General features: G+C 45.8%; 1 protein-coding gene across 2 annotated transcripts in view; it reads right to left on the reverse strand.

The window, feature by feature from the left end:
• The window catches only part of MARCHF4 (membrane associated ring-CH-type finger 4), a 109,799-nt gene extending 85,052 nt beyond the window's left edge, over positions 1-24,747 (reverse strand). For both annotated transcript variants that reach the window (XM_045481166.1, XM_045481165.1), the window contains exon 1: positions 24,227-24,747. In XM_045481166.1, the coding sequence (XP_045337122.1) occupies positions 24,227-24,742 (516 nt within the window). In that variant the 5' untranslated portion in view covers positions 24,743-24,747. The remainder of the gene's footprint in view (positions 1-24,226) is intronic.
• Between the last annotated feature and the right edge of the window lie 985 nt (positions 24,748-25,732).

Consider the following 25,732-nt stretch of genomic DNA (forward strand, 5'->3'; position numbering starts at 1 on the left):
TTGTGCTACCAGGAACTGGGCTGGGCTTTACAGGCTATAACTACAGTTAATCTTCACAACCACCGTCCAGCTAACAGATGAGAAGAACCAAGGATCAGTTATCTATGGGGGACAGGAGTCACAAGGGCGTCTGTCCGGTACAAGAGAGGGCAGCTAGTTGAACCCAGGGCTGCCCGTCTCTAGGAGGAGAAAGGACCCCCTCTGGTGCACAGATGTTCTGGTGTTCCAGTCGGCACCTGTCTTGTGGATGAGATGGGCTACTGAGGGCAGATGTGCAGAAGGACCAGCAAGGGAGCTGAGGTGGCCGTGACTGGCCTAGGATGCTATACTGTAGGAGCAGCAGGGAAGGGGGGGCACAAATCTCTCTGTAGAAGTGAGAATGGGGAGTAGAAGTTACAAAAACTCTGGAGCTTATTCCAGTCAGAGGAATGAGTGAATTTAGGTCACGGTGGGGGCTGGGAGGTAGGCAGGGAGCCCGCACAGAGGGTTGAGGAGTAGACTGATGTTTTATCTTCCACATCCCTGCGGAAAGATCCACAGGCCACCTTCGTCTCTGCACTGGGCCGTGGGAGCTGGTTCCCATGTGCAGCAGTGCACCTGGCCTCTAAGACACCTGCAGCATCTGGGCTCGAACCCAATCAGCTTCCACGGTCTCCAGTGGGACCACCAGTGGGTGGGAAGGCTCTTGTGTTCCCCTTCTGCAAGACTGTACTGGAACGCCAGTGACAGGGGACAGGTGGAACTTAGGGGAGGGACCAGTTGAACACAAGGAACTGCCAGGAAAAGAGCATGAAGACAGGAACCTGCAGGTCTGTGACAGGAATGGTGGCCAGTCCCACTGTCCAAAAAAAACAGGGACTAGTAGAAAACAAAGGTTTAAATGGAAGGCTCTGACCAAGTTGAAGAACTCTCTTAGGGGACTAGGACCAGAATTGAGGTATTTTATTCAGTAGGTGAAAGGGAGCCATAGAAGGTTTGATAGCAGGGTGCCTGGTGAATTAGGAGACTGGCAGCTAACAGCTGAGTTCCTAACTTGTGCCAGACTCTTTATAGTCCTTCATCCAGCTTTATATATATTCTTTATATAGCTTTCAATGAATCCTGAGAACAGTCCTGTGGGAAAAGTATTTGCAGGTAATGATATTGAAACTCAGAAATATCAAACAACAACTCTGAGGTCATACAGCTCACAAATGACAGTTTGGGATTGTAACTGCACTGGGGAGGGGGTGCTTCACAAAACTGGAGGTGGGGAGAGTAGCTAGAAGTCTATTGAAATATCCTAGGTATGAATAGAAAGATCTCAGACTGCAGCGGAAGCAAGGGGAAATGCAGGGGAGGGGGTGGATGCTGAAGTCTTTGGAGTGGGCCCTGGTGACTGATTCGGTGCCACGGAGGTGTGCAGGGAGGGAGAAGAAGAGGGAGAAGTCGTAGGATGCAGGATGCGGGCATGGGAACCCTAGAGAGAACGTCAGCAGCGTACAGGGAATTTGGCAGGAGGGCTCAGTTCTCAGAAGAGAGTCTTCCTGTGATTTCAGAAATGTTGCAGAGGTGTGGGAATGTCGTTTTCATTTCCCAGTTTGGCAGTACAGAAAGACAAAGTAGAACAGAAGCTTCTTAACTTTTTTTTTTTAACTAATCTGCAGCGAAAATATACATTTAACAATACTTACCCTTCCTACGTGTAATGTACTTGAATTTCATCCTATCCTATTCCGGTCTATCTCATGGGAGGGCAGAGGGTAGGGAAAGAGAATGCGGACTACAACACAATCGTACAGTTGACTTCATGACTCATGCGCCAGGACGGCCCGCAGTTGGGATCAGTCTTCACCAGAAGCCGGGCGGGAGGGACGAGGAGCAGTCAGTCCTCATGTGCATGGCACACAAACATTAACAAAGACAGACCCCGGAGAGGGAAGCCTAGAGGCACGGAGGGAAGACTTGAGGGTGTCTAATGGGCAGAGGAACCACTGAGGGACCACTTCTAAGAGGCCGTTGGGTTTTAGAATTAGGTCATCAGGGACCTTCCAGGGAACATTTTCAGACAGTAGTGGAGGTAGAAACCAGACTGCACAACAGAAGAGCACATGAGGGAATGAAAGAGTGTTACACCTTCAAGGGACATTAAAGACCTAAGCGCACCTGCTTGCCAGTGAGTGGGGCCAGCATGGACGACATGATTGGAATGTCCGAGAGCATGTGTGCTGGCGAAGGCAGCAATGGATGATTCGAAGTCCCAGTGGAGATAGAAGATGCTGGGGCGAGCCAGCACAAAGGGCGCTGGTATCGTCATTTGGGGAAGGAGGCAGACAGCAGCGAGAGGGAGACACTAGGTAATGGCACATTTGCAGAAGTGAAGAGGCAAGTAGAAGTGGGGAGATGATGGAATGTGAATGGCTGACCTCAAACTTCTCAGTGAAGTAGGAGGCAAGCTCGTCTGTCGAGAAGGAGATGGGCAATTTGATGAGCATGAGCAGTGTTTGGAACAGCTGCTAGGAAGCATTAGCAAGCAAGGAAACAAGAGAAATTCAGAAGAGTTGGAAGAGCATCGTAGAGGAATTGTCTGTGGAACTTGTTGGTATCGGTTTCAGAAGACCTCTGCCCTCTCCTATCGGCTGCTTTCAGAGCAGGGCACCTTCTCTCCAGGGTCGTGCACTGGGCTCCATCACCCTGGGAGTTCAAAGAATGTTGTTGATTCCCAGCTAAATGGCCAAAGAATACAAACCATCATGCCCTGGTTGTTTTTTTTTTTTTTTTTTTTTAAGAATCTTGCCTCTAGGCTTTCCAAAATAAGCTCCCTCTTTTAGATTCCTGACTCTACTTCCAATAAATCACTTGACAGCACAGCCTATAGCCCATCTGGACCAATCAATCAGCCCTTATCATCCGCAGTATTTTTCTCTCTTTCCCCTCTTCGGGATTTGCAACCCTGTCTGCACATTGGAATCACCCGGGAAGAGTTAAAAATACTGATGCCTGTTCCCACCCTACAGACTGACTTAATTAGTCTGGGTTTATGACTGGGCAGCTATCGAGTCCCCCCAGATAATTCTAATATGCCAGCTAAGAGTGAGAACCACGGAGCCCCTTGCACTCAAAGTGTGCTCTGTGGACCAGAAGTCTCAGCATTGACCTGGGAATCTAAAGAAATGCAGGAACTGGGGCTCTACCCCAGGCACGCAGAATCAGATGCTGCAATTCAATTGGGACTCCCTACAGTTCATATGTATTTTAAAGTCTGAGAAGCTCTGTGCTAGAGATCTAACTTATGGTCTCCCCCCTGCACTGTGTAAGATCTAATAGGAGGGTCTCAGAGATCACACCTCCTTGACTCTAAGCAGCCTGGCAGACAACTGATGGCTGCTTTCTCCTAGAGTGTGAAAACAGGTATCTATCAGCCAAGCAACAAGTGCTTCTGGACATACAGCAAGCAGACACTGAGTATCCGAGGTGTTGTCCCTGGAAGGAGCAGTCTACAGCGCAGTTAGCTGGAGTGTTGTTGTAGGGTGACCAATGGTCCAGGGCCATCTGGGACTATTCCAGGTTTAGCATTGAAATTCTGCATTGTGGGAAATTCATTAGTTCTCCAGGAAGCTGGAATGATTGATGGTTGGCCACCCTGATAATTCACCCTGATAATGTCATGTAACATTTGGAACTGATTTTTCCCCACTCTACACACACACACACACACACACACACACACAGAGAGTTGGGGAATGTGATCAAAAAAAGGTAAGCATCGGTTGACCTGTGAGCTGGACCCGGGCACTCAGAGGCCCTCCTTCACCTTCCCTGTCCTTGGAATGTCGTTTCACTTGCTTTCCTCACTCTCAGAGGCTGCTCTGAGGACAGAGCCTTGAGATGGTGATGTGGTGTTGAAAACACTTGCAAGGTATACATGGCTGAGCCCAGTTAGGGCCTCTTCACAAGCTTTTAAGATTTGGACTTGCTGCTGCCCAAGACAAGCCTCCTATGTAAGTTCCCTTTGCTATTGTTAAAATTGCCATCTACGAACACGGAGGGACCTGCCTCTTTCTTTAGTCTCTCCTTGCCGTCTGTGTACAAGGCCAGTTTCAGATGATACCAGGAAAGCTCAGGAGACTATTGTGAGTCTACACACACACATGCACATCCTCACACATATGTGTCAAAGGTAAGATCTGTTTCTTTGGTACCCACCACCCCCTCATGAACACACATAACTTGGAGGTATTGTTTAGATGCATAAAGCTAATGTTTAGAAATGAGCTATTGCTCATTCCTTCAGCAATAATTCACTGAGTGTGTTCAGTGTATCGACCTTTGTGCAAGATGCTGGAAAGCAATAAGACCCAAGTAGATACAACTGCCCTCACGGGGCTTACAGTCTAAGAAGGAATACAAGAGCAACGACAGTGCAGTGGGGTGGGTGCTGTGATTGGTAGAGTGAGTGCAGGGATCCGCAGAGCTTATAGGAGGAGTGCCCAACCCATATAGAGACTAGGGACTTCCGAAGGATGAGAGATGCCAATCAGGTGAGGGGAGAAATGCATATGTGAGGGGGCAGAGAGCTTCCTTATCAGAGAGAATGGGGGTTTGCATGGGAGCTCCTCTGAATTGGAAAGAAGGATAAGGAAGGTGGGAGGGGAGGGGAGGCAACCAAAGAATCTGGACAGGTAGGCAAAGGCTGGCTGCCCTTGTAAAGCAGGACAAGGAGCTGGGCTATGGTCCAGAGAGAAAGGGATCCATAGACTCATTTTAAGCTAATTTTAAGAACCCTATATGGGTGAAGGGTCACTGCAATTCTGTAGAGAGCAGACATGGAGTAAAACAGGAGTGAAAGCAGAGGCTTAGGAACCTGAGAGAGAAATGGGTGCAGCTCTGACTGAGAAGTGGCTGTCTAGGTCCAGAGAAGCGGATGGATTGGAGAGGTCTTTTGGAAGCAAAAGCAATGGAAGAATATGTTCACTGAAAAACACCCATGATGGAGAAAAGGTAGAATAAAAGAGGAGAACTGAAGCTTGTGCTCAGGTTGCTTTTTGTTCCCTTTAAGTTTTTATTTATAATGACTTTTAGACTTACAGAAAAGTTGCAAAAATAGTAGTTTCTGTATATCCCTCTTTGAGTCTCTCCCAATGCTGACATCGTACATATTCACCCTACAACTATGAGAACCAGAAATTACGGTAAATACCATCACAAATGAAAGAGCCCACTCAAACTTCACTACTTTTCCCAAGAGCATGTCTGGTTTGGGTTCCAGGCTCCCACACGGCATTTCGTGTTTATCTCTGGTCTCCTGCCATCTGGGACAGGCCCTCAGCCTTTTCTGTGTTTCAGGATCTTAAAATCCCTGAAGACTAGTTGTTTTGCTAATTGTCGCTCAATTCCACCTGTGTAGTGTCCTGGGGTTTCTGCCTCTGACAGTGAGAAGACAAGCTCCTTATGGGCAGAGGCATGTATGATTGCTCGCTGACTGACTCCCAGTCTCAGAAGCAGTACTGAGTGTGTTGAAGGAACGATAGGGAGGGTGATGTGCCAGCCACTGAGATGGTTAAAAACATTCTTCATAGATCTCCCCTCCCCCACGGTATTTGTCTGCTCAGCAGCCATAACGAAATATCACAGATTGGTGACTTAAACAACAGGCATTTGTTTCTTACGGTTCTGGAAGATAGAAGTCCAAGATTGGGGTTCCTGCACAGCTGGATTCTGGAGAGAGAGAGCCCTGGCTGGCAGACAGCCACCTTCTTGCCGTGTCCTCACTGTGGTAGAGACAGAGCCAGAAATTCTCTGGTATCTCTTCTTATAAGGGCACTAATCCCTTCATGATGGCCCCACCCTCATGACCTCACCTAATCCTTTTACCCCCCTAAATCCCCATCTCCACATATCATCACATAGAGCCTTGGGGGTTCAACATGTGAATTTGAGAGAGCAATAATTCAGTCCACAGCACCCATATTAGCAGAAAGGGGAAAATGTTGGTTAGGAAAAAAAAAAATGCTTTTCTTGAGTGGATCCACGAAAATATTCAAATACCTACTTGGCTTAGATTCTGTACATTAAATTGCCTTTTTGAGCCCCTATGACTGTTAGGCACAGCGAGTGATACAAAGGTGAATATGCATGTGGAACAAGCTCTCTTGAGCTCACCTTCCACTGGGAAAGGAAATGGAGGTAACTGGTGCTAACAGGGCAGGCAGCCTGTGGTAAGTGCTATGGGAGCACAGCCAGGGTAAGATAAAATACAGCAGGGAGATCTCCTGGAGAAGGTAACAAGTGAGGTAGGGATTGGAGGTGGTTAGGGTTTGAGCTGGTGAAGGAAAAAGGGAAAGATGTCCCTAGTGAAACAAAGCCTTTGAATGGGAATCAAAAGGCAGAGAGCCAAGGGATGTGTTCAGGGAATGGAAAATGGAAGGCTAAGTAAGGATGGGCTAGAGAGGCTGATAGGATGTAGGGGTGCTGAGGCTGGAGGCTGGAGGCTGGAGGCTGGAAGGAAAGATTAGGTCCAAATCCCAATAGTTGTCACCAAACTGAAGGCATTTAGCTTTTTTCCATGTCAGTAAGAAGCAGGAGAGTGAACTGCTCGGAACTCATTCTGTGGAGTCAGGGTCTGGTCTGGATGTTTCCTCACCACCTTACTGCAAGGAGTTGCTTTAGTGGAGCTAACACCCTGGACATGCTCAAGGGCCTCTGGTCCTTGCCCTCCTGTCTCCTGATGCTCCTCGTGTGAACCACGACCACCACACCGTGCCACACCACCTCACTTTTCAGGTGCCAGGTTGCCCCTTCCCCTGCAGGTCTCTGGTGAACTCTTGCCCATTCCCCTAGCACCAGCTGGAGGTTCTTGTCTGTGAGGCCACCCACCTGATTCACTCAGGCAGAACTGACCCTTCCCTCTTTTCTTCCTACGTTGTAACTAGAATATCTCTCCATCATTGTTATTGCGACAATTCCCTCACATACTTATCCCTCTGAAAGGCCACTAACAGAAGAAGCCACATTTCTTTCTCTACGTTCCTAAGGTTGGCAGCATGTGCCTGGCACATCATAGCTGCTTAACAAATAACTGCTGGATTTAATTATTTTTAATTAAATAGTGGAATGAGCACTGGACTAGGAGCCAGGAGCCCAGAATCTAAACTCCAGCCCTACAAACCAACATAGATACAAGACCTTTCTGAGTCTGCCTGCACATCCATAAGGGGAGCAAAGGATGGTAATCTCTATTTCATAGTTTTGTCCCGAGAGACTCTAGTATGTTCCTGGAATATAACAACTGAAGTTCCGTCGTCACACTTACCTCACCTTTAATTGTTTGCTCAGAGTTTGGAGAGTTTACAGAGCAACAATAGGCATAAAACAGAGATTGCTGCTACCCCTGGCAGTTCTGCTTCATGCCAGACATTGCCAAATGCAAAAAAAAAAAAAAAAAAAAAAAAAAAAACCAAAAAACAAAAAACGTGCATATTTGAAGCAGAAATGCAGTGGGGAAGAGACTAGAAAGTTGATCAAGACATTTGCATTATCCAGACATTTGCTGACGAAGGCCTGTCAGCAGAGGGAAGGCAAGAGCTATAAACAGAACTGTGCCAAAAGAAGCTAGAGCGTTTGCCCAGGATGGCCAGGGCCTACCAGGACCACTAGCATGACCAGGGGCCTATAATTCCACCAGACTTCACCTCTAGACTGCAGGTTCTATGAGAGTTGAGGCCTTGTCTGTTTTGTTCGTGGCTATACTACCTACGCCTGGCTCAGTGTGTGTACAGAACAGTAGCAAAGAAACATCTTTGTAACCTCTTTGGACGTTGATTCCTTTGATCTCAAAATTGACAGGACTTCCCTTTCTCCCAACATACTCTTCTACAAGCAACAAAACCTATTCACATTTTGTAGCATGTACATAGGTAGCAATAATGCTGATGACAACTGGGGAATGACAATTTAAAAAGGAAAAAAGAGGGACACCTGGGTGACTCAGTAAGTTAAGTGTCCAACTCTTGATTTCAGCTCAGGTCATGATCTCTTGGTTCATGCGATCATGTCTGGAGTCAGGCCCCACACTGGGTGTGGAGCCAGCTTAAGATTCTCTCTCCTTCTGCCTCTCCCCCAGTCATGTGAACACGTGCACTCTCTCTCTCTCTCAAAAAAATAATTACTTGGGGCGCCTGGGTGGCGCAGTCGGTTAAGCGTCCGACTTCAGCCAGGTCACGATCTCGCGGTCCGTGAGTTCGAGCCCCGCGTCGGGCTCTGGGCTGATGGCTCAGAGCCTGGAGCCTGTTTCCTGTTTCCGATTCTGTGTCTCCCTCTCTCTCTGCCCCTCCCCCGTTCATGCTCTGTCTCTCTCTGTCCCCAAAATAAATAAACGTTGAAAAAAAAATCAAAAAAAAAAAATAATAATTACTTAAAAAGGAAAAAAGATAGGCAAACATAGTACCCTGGTTCTGTGTCTCCCTGATCTCCACAGATATGAGCAAGCACAGAGAAATGGGAGAGCCAGAGATACTGAAGGTCTGGAAAACTAAGGGGCCGGGCTATATCAATGACATTTTTTTTGACTCTCTGGCCAAAAATGGCCTGTAGGTTAGAAGGCTAAGAGGTAAATGTGCCTGGACCCTGAAAGAGACACTGTCTACCAACCACAGTGAAACACAGACCTCCACATGTTTGTAGTTCTTGGGCTCTACACCCCTTTTGTCAACCTGCTGCACTCTCCAGCAACCTGAAGTGGTGGTTGCCATGGTGGCCACCCACGATGGGGGGACCCCTGTGTCCTCCTCCTCAAGTGGGCTAAGTGAGGCAGCTTCCTGGTGGGAGCCAGGCTGGACTAGGCCAGGACGGGTACAGATAAGTCAAGCTAAGCAAGATTCACAGTTTCTGCAGTCAATGTCCATGGAAGGCAGACCCAACCTCACCACCCAGAGGGTGCAAAGAAAGGAAGATGAGTGAATGTTTATGTCTTGAAGACAACTGGGCTTTTCCATTCCTCCTGGGGGTGGCACTCCTTTCCACCCTCCAAGTTTTTGGAAAACCTCCTACTTCTGCTTGGAATGCCCTATTCTTGCCCATGCTCCCTCCCTGATCTTTTCCATACTCCAAATGTTCTGGTAAATTAACACTTTAATGCAATAGAAGAGTGTGTTAGGAAGTGAATGAATAAATACTTTTATGGCTGAAAGAGGCTCTAAGATATTTACTGGTATTTCCCAGTCTGAAAAGAGGAGACTCCAGCTTAAGGATTTGCCTTCCATCTTGAACACAACACCTCACCTCTCTGGATCCTAGTTTCTCAATTCTAAAAATTAGAAAAATATTGTCTGCTTGTCCCTCCTTACCACAGGAATATGAGCTAGTGCCTCTGCATGTGTTATAGGATAAGGAAGCTCCTGGACCCCAAGAGTCCTTCCAGACTCTCCTGAAGCTTCCCAGATAAAAACTGAGCTCAATTAACCATGCAAATTTCTGGGGCATTACTATTCCCAGGCAGGTGGCTCCCAAGCACCGCCAGACCACAAGGCTCTTATTACAGAAAGGTCATTAGAACCAAGCCCAGAGAAGCCAGCATTGAGAGTAATTGCTACAGAGGAGTAAAGTCGCCCCTCCCCTCTCTGCACCCTGCCCACACTTTAATCTGCCCAGCTCTCTGAGGAAAGCTATACTGGGTCTTAAAACATAGCAGGGCAATTTGAAAAGCAATGAGAGGGAGAGAGGATGAGGCCAAGTGGAAAGGAATCTGTTTCTAATGAGGAGAATGAGGTAGGTCTTGTATTGCTATACTTTGTCATACACTTCCACTGGGAGAATTCTTCCTTCTCATCCCTATTTGGCCACTTGAAGATTAGCATGTCTGGCAGTGCTTGTCCAGTTTTCTCAGGCATCACTAGTCACCTGTCCTATGCAGTCATTCAGCAAGCACAATGGATGCAACCCTGGGTCGAGGAAATCATCATGTCATCTTGTGACATCTCCTAGACTCTGAGCTCCCCATCTTATCTCCACATTCCAGCACCTGGCACCCAGCTGTGTTCAGTCACTGTCTGCTGAGTCAATGGTCACACTGATCCTTTTGCTGCCACCAGACCAGGTGGACCAGAAAGGAAATGGACATCAGGACATTTCCATCTTCAAATCATGACCTTTGGGGATGGAAGACCCCTTAAGATGTCATCAAATTTATTCCACCTCAATGAGCAAGACTAATGAAGTGCCCAGTAGGAGACACTCAAGTTCTATCTGTGACTTGGGTCCCCAGCATTATTGTGCCCAAAGCTATCTTGTCTATCCTCAGGTAACTTCATCTCCTCTTTTGTAAAACTTTTTAAAAATTGTCTTTTTAAGGGCACCTGGGTGGTTCAGTTAGTTGAGCATCTGACTCTTGATTTTGGCTCAGGTCATGATCTCAAGGGCATGGGATTAAGCCTTGTGTCAGGCTCTGTGCTAATAGCACAGAGCCTGCTTGGAATTCTCTCTCTCCCTCTCTCTCTGCCACTCTCTTTAAAATAAATAAAAATAAAAATAATTGTCTTTTGGGGGTGCCTGGGTAGCTCAACTGGTTAAGCATCTGGCTTTACCTCAGGTCATGATCTCGTGGTTCATGGGTTCAAACCCTGCGTTGAGCTCTGTGCTGACACCTCAGAGCCTGCAGCCTATTTTGAATTCTGTGTCTCCCTCTCTCTCTGCCTCTCCCTTGCTTGTGCTCTCTCTCTGTCTCTCTCAAAAATAAACATTAAAATTTTTTACGTAAAAAATTAAAAAATTGTCTTTTTATAGCAAATAATATGTCAATTTTTTATTATAGAAAGTTTCAATCACACATAAAAGTAGAGAAAATATATAAAATATACATAATTATAATACACATAAATGTAAACAAAATATAATGTAATGAAAAAGCTTTAAGTAGAGAAAATAGTAGAATGAACCCATCACCCAATTTCAGCACTTCTAAACATATGATCAGTCTTTTATCATCTATAGTCACTGGATTTTTTGGAAACAAATTCCAGTTATCATGTCAGATAAACACTTTTTTACTTCCTTTACATTCATAGGAAAGACGAAAATTAATTTAAATCATGAAGAACCTCTATGTGGTTTTTTTTTGGGGGGGGGTGGAGAGGAAGAACCTTTGAAATTGTATTATATACTTGTCCAAAGTCCCAAACTAATTTTTTTTTTTCTAGGAAGCACTTAATGGGTGTTCAAAGCAAGAGACAAGGCAGTGTGTATTATGTAAAACGTCACCATTGACTTTGCAAAGACTAGACACTCTGGGCTCTCTCTGGAGCAAAGGTGTGCGAAAGGCTGGAAGAGCCAAAGGATCAACACCTTCAAATGTCTTTTTCTTCTGAATTAGTTGTATTCCACGTGCACACACACCCGCACTCCCTCCCCTCCTTGTTGTTCTCACTCACTCCCACAAACATGCACCCAACAGGAGTGGACACCTTTGCACTCCCACGCACACCTGCTCTCATTCACCTGCAGCTGCCTGGTTTGGGCAGCTGTTTTCTAAACACATTGGATAACTCAGCGCCCCAGTACTAGAAAGCTTTCCTTTACAAAGTAGCACATTGCTACATGGAGGCTTAATTCTTCAGCTCCTGGAGGGATCGCCACAGGATGTATCAAAATATACAACCCACACTCACTCAATGTGCCAAAGAGCTCCTTTTGGGGTGTTAGGTTAAAAACTGCCAAAGAACACTGCATAATGGCCAACGCTGTTTTTGCTGATGGTTATTAACTCTGTTTATATGCTTAACATCCCATATTGGGAAAACTTCATTGCCCACTCAACACTTTCACAGCTCAGGCATCACCTTGTCAATCTCAAAGCACTTAGCACACAGTACTTATAACCAGGAAAATGTGCAAGGCATGTTTATCATCCTCCCTGGATAGAGGTGGAAGGAGAGACCAGACAGAGAGCACGTGTTTATGGGGAGCCCCTTCATGCACTGCGGTAAGTGTTGTCTACTCAAATTCTTGCAGCAGTGCTATGAAGTATTTCTTTTATTTGCTCCATGGTACAGACAGAAGACACTGAAGTTCAAAGGATCTTAATGATTTGCCTGAAATCCACAGCTAGGAAGTTCTAGAGCCCAAATTCTAAACGAGGTTTTTGTAACCCATGGTCTTTTTTCGGTACAAGTAATTCCCAGTTTTTCCACGTATGAGTAACCATCTCCATTTAAATTATTTTTATGTTTTAACTTTTTATTTTGCAATAATTTCAGATTAATCTAAGAACTTGTCAAAACACCACAAAGAGTTCCCATTGACCCTTCAACCAGCTTCCCCGAAGGTTAACATGTATCATAGTACAATGACCAAAACGAGGAACTTAATGTTGATACAATACTGCTTACTGGTTTACACACTTTATTCAAGTGTCACCACCTGTCCCACTAATGTCCTTTAACTGGTACAGAATCTAATTCGAATCACACATTGTATTTAAATATCATTATCTTCTTAGACTCCTCTAATCTGGGACATTTCCCTCATTGTTCTTCATTCCTCATAACCTTGACACTTTTGGAAATTACTGGCTGGTTGTTTTGTAGAATATCCCTCAATTTAGATCCATTTTAATGCTTAAAGTTTCACAAGCCCTCAAGTGACCAGAATTGTAGTTTGAGTATCTACTGATGGAGAATATACTTATTGACAAGACGCTACACTAAAGTGAAGGATGCTTTTGATTTTGTTCATCACAATGGCTTCCACACATTTGGGGGGAAAGTATGTATATCTGTGAGATAATTTTTACTTAGTTTACCAGCAGTGCTTTGGTATATTTAGCTTCATCTACCCCTATGATGTCTTGGAAGCATCTCCTGAGATCAGCAGCCACAGGCAGACACACACACACACACACACACACACACACACACGCCAAGGCAGAAATTCTCAAAGAAAGTTTGAAGAAGACAATAGAGAGTCAGTGAGATCAGATAACAACATCAAGAGCTAATGTTTATTGGACATTTTTAAATTTATCGTATGTTTTCATTCCACACTGTGCCAAGAGTTTCACATGTGTTATAGCATTTGAGCCTCACAGCAATCTCTAAACAGATACTGTTATTATCATTCCCATTCTATAGCAGAGGAAATGAAGATTCTGGGCCTGTAAATGATTTGCTCAAGGTCACACAGCGACTGCACAGCAACATTGAGATTTGAAAGATGTTCTGCTTGGCTATGTAGATGCCATGTTCTTATCCACCCTGCCAATTTTCTGCAAAAGCATCTCTGATTCCTTGCTTCCATTGTTCCTATGCCTGGAACAGTCTTCATTCTCCTATTTTCCAAATTCTTTCCCTGATTGGGTCTTTAAGTTCCAGTTCTAAGTTCATTCTTCTAGGCAGACGGCTATTGGTGGTGGGGAAATTGGTATGCCAGCCCCAGGTACAGCTCCCCTACCTGATATGGCATGAAGAGAACAGCAGAACTAGTAGGGGCTTGGATATTTCTGGGCACAATTTCCTCCTTGTAGAACTGAGAAGATGATAATAAAACTACTAGCATTTCCTGAGTGCTTACTGTGGGTCAAGCCGTGTTCTGCATGCTTTCATTTACCTTTCATATTCTTTCACATGTTTATGGGGAGCCCCTTCATGCACTGCAGTAAGTGTTGTCTACTCAAATTCTTGCAGCCGTGTTATGAAGTATTTCTTTTATTTGCTCCATGGTACAGACAGAAGACTTTCTTTCATTTACCTTTCATTCTTTCATTTACCTTTCTCACAACCCTAAGAGGGAGGTACTAATACTGTTGAGGGGGACTTCTAGAGCTCACTACATCTGAACTTCCTCTCTTTACAGGCACCCAGGAGGATGACAGTCCCCATCCCTACTGCTATTAGGTAGAGTCATGTTTCTAGACCCAGCCAATGAGCTATAGGCAAAAGTGACGTGTTATTCGTGAACTGACGCATGTCGTTGTGGGGACTCAGTGAGCTATGGGGCGACAAGCTGTGCACTTTCTATTGCCTTGCTTTGAGACCCTCGGACTTCCCTACGGAGTCCCCTGATTTGACTTGACTCAGGAATACTCTCTGAACATAATTCAGAAGTAGGAATTAATGGTTGTTATCAGCCAGGGAATTTAACATTAGCTGGGCAGCAGACAAAGCTCTGAGTCTCAGCATCTTAACACAATCAAAGTTTCCATCTCCCTCGTGTTACAATCCCATGTGGGTTAGTGTTTCCATCTTGTGTCTATCCCGTCTGAAACATATAGCTCTCAGATGAAGGAAGCAGGGAAAGAGAGAGACGCAAGATATATCCCTTCCTGCCTCTGCCCTGAGTGACACATGTCATTTCCTTCTTGATCACGTGGCCCTGTGCCCTCCCTGCCCCTCCAGTGCCCAGCTCCTTGCTCCTTGTATGTCTTAGAACCTCAGGTCTGCTGGAAGTTATCTCTCCTTCCCATTTTATTGCCCCTCCAAACTGCTGCCTAACACACAGTATTCCTGAATCACCTACTTTAGAATTGTCAAAAACAGCTGTTGAAAATGCAGATTCCAGGATGCCATGGAATGTGCATGACCCAACTCTGCATTTTCCCCCTTCTTGAAGCACTTCTTGGTATCCACAAATGTTTCGGAACTATTATAAAGTGTACCTCCCAGAACCGTATCACATAAACTTCAGTTGCATACACTTTTTAACATATGCATGTACCATCTATCCTATTATTTACTTCATACTTAACATTTTTCTCTGTCTTACATTTTTACTTCAATAAATTTATTTCCAAAAAAGACTTTTGTCACTACCATAAATAAAAAACTGATGTCATTTACCCAAGAAGGAATAGACAAGCTGTGTCTCTACGATAGAATATTATTCAGTGCTAAAAAAATAATGCACTATCGGGGTACAAAAAGACATGGAGGAACTGTAAATGCATATTACTAAGTGAAAGGAGCCAGTCATAAAAGGCTACACATTGTATAATTCCAACTACATGACATTCTGGAAGAGGCCAGGCTATATTGTCAGGAATCCGAGGGTGGGAGGAAAAAGATGAATGGGTGAAGCACAGGGGATTTTTAAGTCAGTAAAACTATAATGATAGGGTAGATACATGCCACTATCCATTTGTCAAAACCCTTCAAACCTACGACACCAAGACTGAAGCCCGATGTAAACTATGAACCTTGAGTGATAATGATGTGTCAGTGTTAGTTCATCCATTATAACGAATCACCAGTCTAATACAAGATGAGGTTGGGTTGGGGGGTTCACAAGGAGGGAGTACATGAGAACTCTGTACTTGCAGCCCAGTTTTGCTTCAAACCTAGAACTGCTTTTCAAAATAGTCGATTAATAAAAAACAGAACAGATGCACACAACTGCAAACAAAACAAGATTAACAAATTCTAGCTAGATATTACTGTATGTCCAAGGACTCTAAGGCTGATGACTTATCTTCGTTTGCAAAGAAGACTGACAAGTGTTAAAAAGGTGTTAAAGACATATTATCACTCCAGTGAGATTTTCTCCTAGACATAATCATAAGGCATGAAAACAAACTGAAAAGAGAACAACATTCTCGCTTGACGACCAACATTATTTAACATTGTGTCTGTCGGGGGTACCATCTCATCCCAGGCTTTCAGAAACACTAGTCTAAGGATGACCCTGAAGGCAAACACCATTCTGTCACACGTTGGGCAAGCATTTCTTCTGCCACTTCCTCTACATGCGAGTCTGCTCCTGGCCTCTCGGGACTCAGAGTCCAGGAAAGTGTCTTTCTGCACGGTTCCTGCCAAGAAGAGAGTACTGCTTAATAAAGATCTGTCAGGAACATAGTGGTGATGGAGATAGATAAAGACAACTATGTTGGGGATGAGAGACCTGAGCAGGAGAGCAGAGGGGTTGAACTGAGTGAGGCAATACAGAGGCAAAAAGTCAGCTAAACAGGCACACTGGATCTGGACACTGATCTGAACTGGATCCCTGATGTCAGGCACAAAAACAGCTGGGGGTTTACTGTGTGGTCAAAGTACAGCTTTACTTACAGCATCTGATTTTTTAAGGCTGTAGTAAGAGAGAGTAGTAGGAAAGGCAACAGTGTGATCTTGGGGCCCCACTCCAGGTCTCTGAGCCACATTGACAGAATGGAGGTATAGATGGCTCCCATTTAATGAACAGCTGCTATGTTCCTAAAATTTTAATACAGCATGGCCACTATTTATGATGAGTATTCAAGTTGAGTATTGTATTCCTGCTTTATAAACGATGAAAGCAAAGTCCAGGGAGGTTAAGTAAGTTGCCCAAGATCACTCAGCTGGGTAGGGTCGAAACTGGTATTTAAATTCATGTCTTTCTGACTTCAAAGCCTGTGTTCCTCTCATCATTCAGCAATAGGATAAGAAAAGGTCTGCTCCTGGCCAAGTGGACTCAAGCCAGGACAGTGATCACTATGATTACTAGAAAAAGAATCATCACTATTTGTCATTATAGAATCTGAAAAGGAGATTGGATGGGGTGGAGGGGGTCTCAAGACAGCATCCATATCCCTTTTGCCTGGCATTTTAACTTGCATACAGTCACATACACATATGTGCACATGTACACACACACACACACACAAAGACAAATATACCTTCTACCATGCATACACTAGGGACCAAAGATAGCACTATGAATCTGGAATGAACATGTGCCAGGAAAGAGACCAAGGGATCAACAAATATTGAGCTCCTACTGCATGCATAGTCATACAGGCCACTATGGGTGGCTATGAGAGGCTTCTTTTGCAGAAACTGATGTTGATTCACTTCCACCACATCCAAAGTGACCATTCCATAAAGAAGGAAACTAATTTGATCTGTCCACCTCAACATCTCTGAGCAGGAACCTGGGGAAATCCTCATGAGAGCAATGAGCTAGGTCCAAAACTGGGACCTGTGTATCCCCCCTCGAGGGCTTGAATCATGGAGTTAGAGCCTATATTTGTGAATCCTCTTTTTCTCTGACAGTTTGCATCTACCGGAACTCAAATTGTAACTAATTCAATTTTGCCTATTTTGTTATGAGGTAGCCAGTCCCATGTGCACCCCATTTTTACTTTTAACATATGCAGAGGGAGGTATCAAATGTGTACTATAGGCAATATGCACACTTAGACTGCATCTTACATTGATACACTCGGTAGGGGGATGGTGTGCAACTCAGGCCACACAGTATTCACTTGCCAGCTCCTTTACATCCGGGCTCACTTCCAACTTGGCTTCCTTCCCAGCAAACAAGAAGAAGCTCGCTCATTCCCATACTCTTTTGAGTAGCCCCTCCCCCTTTGAACCAGCTCCCCCTCCCCCAACTCACAGGCCACAGCTGGGCTTCTCCAACATACCAGCTGGAAAAGAGGATGGCGGTGGTTGGGGGGTGGGGAGGAGAGAGAGAAAGAGAGTTCCAGTATCTGGCCTTTCTCCTCCCAGGCTCTTTAGAAATCCTTATTTTACTCCTGCCCTGCCAGCTTTATTAAGTATATTTCCGGTGGGGAGGGGCTCAGCTAGAAACCCCACCCAATAAATTAACCAACCCATCACAAGCAGAGGCAGGCTGGCAAGTGAGGAAGCATGACTCTAAAGTGAACACCAGGTAAAGGATCTACAGACAATTGAGGTGAGAATCACTCCACACCTGTCAAGACACCAGGTGCCTCCTTCCCTCCAATCCCTAATTCTTCCTGTGAAGGTGAGACAGGTGCACTTAGTGCTTTATTCCCATGCATGTGTGTGCATGTATGTGTATGTAAAAACAATAGATAGCTAAATTTGGAAAGCAGCCAGGGATGTGATGGTGGAGGTTGAGCATCCTTACATCATCTCCTAGTAAAGAATGAGAGTGCACTGGTGAGAACCCTGGGTGGGTCCTTAGAGCTTTCAGTTTAAACAGGACCAAGACTAGCCGAAGTAGGAATGGAAAAACTACCATGGAAGATCCAAGATGGAAAAATGAAAACAGCCCTCTCATGACTCTGGGAAGGGGTTAACTGGGCTTCCCCTTTTCTGGGATGGTGCTGCATCCTTAGCTCCATGTTGGCATCTGTTGCCTATCATTCACGACATGCTGCTTTCCTACTGTGATATGTGCCAGGTATAAATTCATGATCGCCAACAACTTGGGATTTCCATGAACACAGGATAGAGACTATTCTTTGTGATCTTTGCTGAAGGCACATCTGTACATGCCATGTACACTAGCATTAGATATGGGGACAAGATGACCCCTTGAATTGAAAAAGGATGCAAGTTCATCTCTCTCCACTTAGATTAAAATGTTTCTGGGAGGGGTGCCTGGGTGGCTCAGTAGGTTAAACTTCAACTTTGGCTTAGGTCATGATCTCGAGATTCTTGAGTTAGAGCCCTGTTTGGGGCTCTGAGTTGATAGCTCAGGGCCTGGACCTGCTTCGGATTCTGTGTCTCCCTCTCTCTGCCCCTTCCTCACTCACACTTTGTCTCTCTCTCTAAACAATAAATAAACATTTAAAAAATTTTAAAAAATGTTTCTGGGCCCTCAAGCAATCTCATTGTAATGAACCTCAACTTTCAAGCCCAGGAAGGATCTTGAGGGTCACTAGTTCCAGTCCCCCACTTGAGCCCCTTTCTAAGGCAGCCTATACTATCTTGGGACAGCTTTGATAGAAAGTTCTTTCTAATATTAAGCCCAAGTTGGCTTCCCTGAAGATTTCATCACTGGCCAAGGCACTGCCGTTTGTGATTCCACAGAACAGTTCTGCCCTTTCTGCATAGCACACATTCAGCACCTGATGCCAGCAAATATTTTTCTCCTTGATAGTCTCTTCTCCCCAGTCCCCCTTCCTGTGGAGCTGCCCACTGGATGAGCTCTAGAAACTCATTCATTCAACAAAAGTTTACTGAGTGTGAAACAGGTGCCAGGCAGTAGTTTGGGAGCTGATGACCCAATGATGAGAAAACACACACAAGTCGCTGCTTCCAGGGGTCTTACAATCCCTTTGCAGTGCTTCTCCTAGACCCAGGCAAGAGGGTCCCTTGCTATAGAAGTCCCCACTCTGGCCCTTTTTCAGCTGCAACCTTTGCATAGGAAGTCTGTGAGGTCAAGGAGCTATACCCTTCTTCTAGAATATGCTCCAATTACCTGGAACCCTGGAATCCCTGTGTATTCAGACATGAGCCTGCTTCCAGAGCATTCAGGTTTCTCTTCCTCAGGTTCAAAAGGAGAGGGGCAAGGGAAAACTGTTTAGGGTTAGGATGGACAGAGCTTGGGTAAGCCACCTGGAGAGTCCACGCATGTGTGACAAAAGCTGATCCTGGTGCAAGATGTAGCCAGCAGAGGAAAGAGAATCCAAGTGGCCTGTAGACCAAGGGCCAGGTACCCCCATTTGGCTAGCACAGAATTCTAAGGAATCCAATAATTCTAAATTCAAAGCTGTCTTCCAGGTTTTTTTGACATTTTATTTGCCAAGATAGGAAGATAAAATTCATTTTATTTAACAGTTTGTTAGCTGGACTTATGACTTTTAAATACTTTGGCTTATGGTATGTGAGCCCCCACCTATACTATTGCTCTACAGTCAATAAATGTTAGGGATAGGCCTATTCTCTGTGGAGACTGATACTAATTAAATAATCATACACACACACACACACACACACACACACACACACACACACAGAGTGTAAAATCGAACCAGAACACTAAGAAAAATAATATACTCTATGGGTCTCTCCTAAAATTCTCTCCTTGATCTCCATTCCCAAGGTTCTTAATGCATCTTTGGGTCTCCAGTTTCCCCTGAGCACTGCAAACCTCTTCTCTTACTACCCCAGGACCTAAAACACTGACTGAAATATTTCACACTACTCTTGCCCCTTCTCAATGTGGAGCTCTAGGGAAGCCAACCCCAGGAAGAATAAGGGAGGCAGGCCAAGCAGGTTAATCTCTTCCAGACTCATTTCTACTTTTCCATTAGGTCCAAAGCAGGTGCCCCCCCCCCCCCACGACTGCCATGATGGATTTCATCCTTGTAGCAACCTCTAGGTGTTCCACAGCTGACTCCACCTAGGAGATGGTTTCACCTCTTTGTCGAGGTATCCACGTGTCTCACAGCTTTTCTGCTTCCAGCTGTCTGAACTCATCCTACATCTATTTCTTCTCACTTGGTCTTCAGCAGAAACAGAGAAGCCTTCTCTGACTAATTGGGGGAAAGGTAGCACATTCCTCCACTTGTCTCTCTGAAAAGGCACCCCACACACTAGCCACTTTTAAGCACACATCTCTTTCTTGTATCCAATATTACTATAATTCCCCTGTGACCCACTGTCTGTGTTCTTGATCCCTATCAGCTTCTGTGATGTCTGGGTTAGATTGTGAAACTCCCGGAGGGCAGGGCCACATCTGCCCTGTGTCTCCAGACACTGCTTGGCAGAGCAGCAGGCATAGGTAGGCACTTACCTAATAGAGACTTTTGATGATGGAAATAGAGAAGCAACACTCTGAACCTAGAGGATTGTGAGTGCACAGGAAGCAATCTACTATCACACCAGACCACAATCACAGCAGTCCTGCTAGGGACTAGACTGGGAAACGGGGCACACTTTTCCTTTTAAATGAGGCAGAAGGAGCACTGTCTTGCCTCTGACATAATAACAACAAAACACTGTGACAGCATGGCTCTGTGTTGACTGATCTGATGCTCAGGATGACCACCAATTGAGGACTATCATTATTATCCCTGTTTTACAGAGGAAGAACCTGAAGTGGAGAGAGGCTGTCCTACTTGTTCATGCCTTGAACTGGGGCCATCTGGCTTCAGAGATCTCAGCTGATCCACCATGGTCCATCGAAGTGAACCAGTGCAGTTTCAGTCAGAAACAGAGAGTAAAGAGCTGCCAGCTGGGCTCTTGTCCCACACTTCCATGTATCCTTGACCCTTGTCCAACCTAAATGAATGGCTGGGAAGAGGAGGGTGGCTACTCAGTCAGCTTGTGAGCATGGAGCCAAGTTGGCTTTCAAAGCATTTGTTCACACACACCCTCCATCTGCCTCCTCCTGTCCTCTCTTCTGGTTCTCAAACATGCTAAGCTTGTTCACACTCAGGTCTTTGAACTTGCTATTTCCTCCACCTTGAGTGCTTTTCCCCCAAGCCTATGCATCAGTGGCTCCTTCTCATCATGTAGGGCCAGCTCGGATGGCACATTCTTGGGAAGGCTGTATCTGATCACTCTTTCTAATGTTGATGCTTCTTTCTCAAACCCTCCCTTTCATTTTTGTCTAAGTCATTCTCCTATTTGACTTTCACCATAGTACTCAACACCATCTGAAATAGCTTTATTTATCTACCAGGTTACTGGTCTATTCCTGCATCTCCACTAGAATGTCACCTTTAGAAGAGAAGAGACCTCACCTATTTTGTTCATGCCTGGATACTCAGTGCCTGGAACAGCATCTGGCACAATGTAGGTTCCCAACAAACATTTTTTAGGTAAAAGAATGCATGAACAAATGAGTGTAAAGTCCATTATAGGTATGTGCAAAAGTAGAACTGGCTGGCTCCTCCAGTCGCCCCTTACCCCATACATTACAAACCCTTATCAGGAAGAGACCAAATCTTCATTTAGGGCAGTCTTTTAGCCCTTGGAGTAGTGGCAAATGACCAGGGAGCTCTTTGGTTCCTTTGTTTGGGCAAAGACCAAGACATTCAGCCACTGAGATTGCAGACTGCCCTCCCCTTACAGCCACATGTGGACAGTTGCTGGATAGCTTGCTTCCTGAACAGAAAATGAAATACCGACAGCTCTTTACTTTCTGTCTTTTTCTCTTCCTACTCTAAAGAGTTTTCCCCATCTCCCCTTTGTCGCTCTTCCTCACTGATATCCTGTGAAGAAAAACAAGTAAAAGTGGGAAAATGTGTTCATATCTAACACATGCTCCTCTTATTACTATGAGAGCACAATTTCATTAAAATCTCTTGGCCCTTGCACAAATAATGCAAACCCCAAAATATCATCATCGTCTGCAGGAAGTGCTTGACTGAATCCAGTCTTAATGTGCTAACATGACCCCCCCCCATTCCTTGCACATAATAATAGAGCTCATTCCTTTATTGTGTTAGTGTTTTAATTCAATGCTTTATTTATGACACACCATAAAAATAATGAAGAAGAAAGGAAACTCCTAACCTCTGCCTAGACCCTGTATCACGTGAGGGTATTTCACAATAGCCCTAATGATCCTTTTCTTCTTCTTTCTTCAACAAAATACTGCTTTCCCATGATCAAAATACCTGCCATTATATTTTAATCCTTCTCAAGATGTTTTCAGGCTCATTATCTTCTGAATCCTCCTAACAGACTTATAAGGAAAAAAGGAGGACAGAGAAAGGTGCCTCTAAATCACAGAAGTTGGAAAAGGGGCCCCGAGGCATAAAGCAATTTGAGGAAGTTCACACAGCAGGTGAAATATCATCCAGAAAAGGCTCCAAGTCCTGCCGGTTTCTAGAGACAAGGGTGTTTTTGCCAGAAGCCACACTTCCAGCAGCCTCGGTGACATGTAGACCTAAGCCAACCCATATGGGAGAAGAAAGAAACAGCTTAAGGAGTTAGGAACCTAAATAATTCTTCCTTTTGGAAAAGATGAGGCTCCTGATTGGGGCAGAATGCTGAACAGGAGCATCCCACAGTAAGGCCCATTCTTGCTGCCAGCCAAGCCCCTCCACTCTGTGCCTCTGCTGGAGGCCCACCAATGGAAGTGGAGAGAAGGGCTGGAAGAAAGGCACTGAGCAGGCACCCTGGACCTTCTCACCTAACAGAGTCCTCAGCTCTGGGCAGGACTTCATTGGGGACTCCAGGCAAGCCTCGTCACAAGAAGAAGGAACCCAACCCTCAGCCCCTTAGAAACATTTATTCACTGAGATCCTCATCACCTCCTTTCATAATGCCCAAGTAGGGACCCCGTCATCATCTGTCCCAGAAGTGTGTTGCCCATTCAGAGCAAAGGTGAAATGAATGAAATTGTCAGCTAAGCCTGTCTCTCAGAGAGCAAGCCTTCAGAAAGAGCCAGGGCCACTCAGGATCACTGACATGGCATCCTGATGCTCTGCCTCTTGCTCAGGAAACACCCAGAAGTCTTCCCTCCACTTCTGGGAAACTACTGAAAAAGTGGCTGAGCAACCACACAACACTGACCAAGGTGCGACTGAATGTTCCTTCTCCAGCATCACTAACTAGGTCAAATTTTCAGGTGAGTCTTTTCCATCTGGGATTCTGTGGTAAGTGTTGTCACAATTCACGACTCTGGGAGAATGTCCACCTGCTATCTCCAGCCTCTAGAAAACACTAGATTGGAAGTGGAGCTGGAAGGGCTGGCATGAGTCTGTCTGAAAATTTGAGTGAATGGGGTGGGAAGGACCTTCAGACTTAGCAAGATTGGCTCATGATTATAGTTGGCATCCCCTATCCTGGATGGGGAGAGTTTAAGGGACATTCTAAGTTGATGTGCTTCAGGCCTGAGAAAAGGAGTAGGTATGACAAGGTTCCCTTTCTTCCTTCTCCATATCCCTTCAACTCACTCTCAACCTGCTTACCTATTTGCTTTCAAACTAGGAAAACCTTGAGTCTGCCAAGAAGTGTCTTAGCAAATTGTAGAGTCTTCTTGGACCTAGAATCTCTCTCCATTTCCTCCTCAGTGGCTAAAACATACTGCTGAGGGTGTCAATGTAATATGGGAGGGGGGAGTTCAAAGTGAAAGAATAGGGTCAGGCTTGTTGTGTTTCAGTCTGTAAGAATAGGGGAAAGAGGACAAGATGTCTGCACATGTCCCTCCAAAGAGAGAAGAAGTTTAAATCTGGGACTGAAAACGGGATGGGGGGAATGTCAGCAAACAACAAATCAGATAAAAAGATATCTCGGCTACAAGCATGAATGTACCACCACATTGCTTCATTTCATCACTTTTGACTTCTGAATCGTCTATTCTGAGGATGGTTATGGGGTTTTGGGATGGAATTGGAGACACTAGCATTGGAAGGAAAAGGCAAAAACTGGGGTACAACTCAGCCACCAAACAGACTCTGCTGGGAACCAGACACCTTTTGGACAAACTTAACCAAAAGAAACATCACTGAGGAGCCCTTAGAGACGGCACAATCGTTCCTGAGGGCAAGCAGGTGAGTACTTATCTGCAAGACCTGAGGACACCATAAGGCAGCAGGAAAAGGGAAAAGGGGTCTCACCTGTTCCGGCCCCTGGAAGCAGATGCGGCAGAGCGGGGTCCTCATGCCACTGTCCAGGCTGCTGCCCAGTGAGTAGCAATCCTCAGCCTTCCCCTTACAGAAGTCATCTGAGGAGGCACTGCTGAGCAGCGAGGCGGGTGGCTCTGTGGCTGGGCCACCCCAGTCATCTTCCACAGAAGAAGGTGGCAAAGGTGGTGGAGGTGGCAGAGGAGTGGTCTCCCTGCCCACCCCTTCTCGAGGGCCCCTCCAGCCTGCCCACCCCCCGGCACCTAGAGCCGGAAGGGTGTTGTTGTTGGCCGCCAAGCTGGGGGGCTGGGGGTCTCCGTGCATGGGCAGGGGCGCTGGAGGGGGGCGCCGCAGTAGGAAAACCTTCAGGTCATTGAAGAGCATGCGGCAGCGGCACTTGAGGAGACCCTGGTGGCGCAACATCTGGGGAGCCGGGGCGCACAATCCACAGCAGGAGCGGGCACAGCAGCAGCACCACCACCAGAAGAGTCCACTCAGGGGCATCAGCATGTGCCCAGAGGAAGCAGAGAGCCCGGGAGGGGCAGCTGGAGTCTTTTCAGAGGAAGATAGTAGAATGGTTTGGGGTGGGGGTGGGGGGTCCACAGCAAAGCTGTGTTATGGGGGGGGGATCTGCTTTCTCACTGGCTCCTCTTACACCCCCTCCAAGTAGCAAATCAATTGCCCCCAGGACTTAGAACTGTGAGTCACTGATTTTGAACTCTCCCTGGAAAGCCCGACAACAACAAAAAAGGTTTTCTTTCCTCCCTCCCACCAGCCTTAGCTTTGCTCAGGGTGTCTCCTTTTTGCCTGTGACTGGGGCACTGGGAGGGGAAGGGGGGTTTTAAAAAATGTTGAGGAAGGGCTGTTTGGGCCTTGAGATCAAGGTCTAGTTGTTAGAAAGTTTCCCAGGAGAAGATTGTTAGGTTCTTCTCAAATTCCTAGGCAATGGGAAATCTCTTTTCTTTTGTATAAAAGGGTGGGGAAGATTATAAATCAAATTTAGAGTGGACTGAGCTGGGCTTAGGGCAAACCAGCCCAGTGAAAAATTGAGTACTGCATGTGCAGAGAGAAATAGTTTTCCTCAGGTAGCAGGTGATCGGTTGTGGGGGGTGGGGGGAGTGTAAGGTGGGGAGGGAGAGGAGGTTGGGAGAAGTTTTAATTCTCCTGGGCAGAAAACTGGGGCAATTAATCCCCAGAAGCACCAGAGTTGCTTTTAAGAGAGCAGTTGGATGGGGGGTGTGAGGGGGCGGGGAGGAGGGATTGCAGGTGAAATTGGGCAAGGGGCTTGTGCTTTGCCTCCGCAGCCAAAGGGTTGCGCAAAAGAGGGAAAAGCCAATTAGGAGAATAGAAGTGGGAACATAATGGGCTGGGGAGGGGGAAAGAAATGGGGGGGGGGAGGAAAGATCGTTTAACCCTTGCAGATCCGCTTCCTTCCTGAGCATGAAGATCCTGGCTAGAGGAAGGGTGTGTGTGTAGGGGACGGGAGGCAGTGGAGCAGAG

The sequence above is a fragment of the Leopardus geoffroyi genome, chromosome C1, assembly GCF_018350155.1.
Source record: "Leopardus geoffroyi isolate Oge1 chromosome C1, O.geoffroyi_Oge1_pat1.0, whole genome shotgun sequence".
Lineage (NCBI taxonomy): Eukaryota > Metazoa > Chordata > Mammalia > Carnivora > Felidae > Leopardus > Leopardus geoffroyi.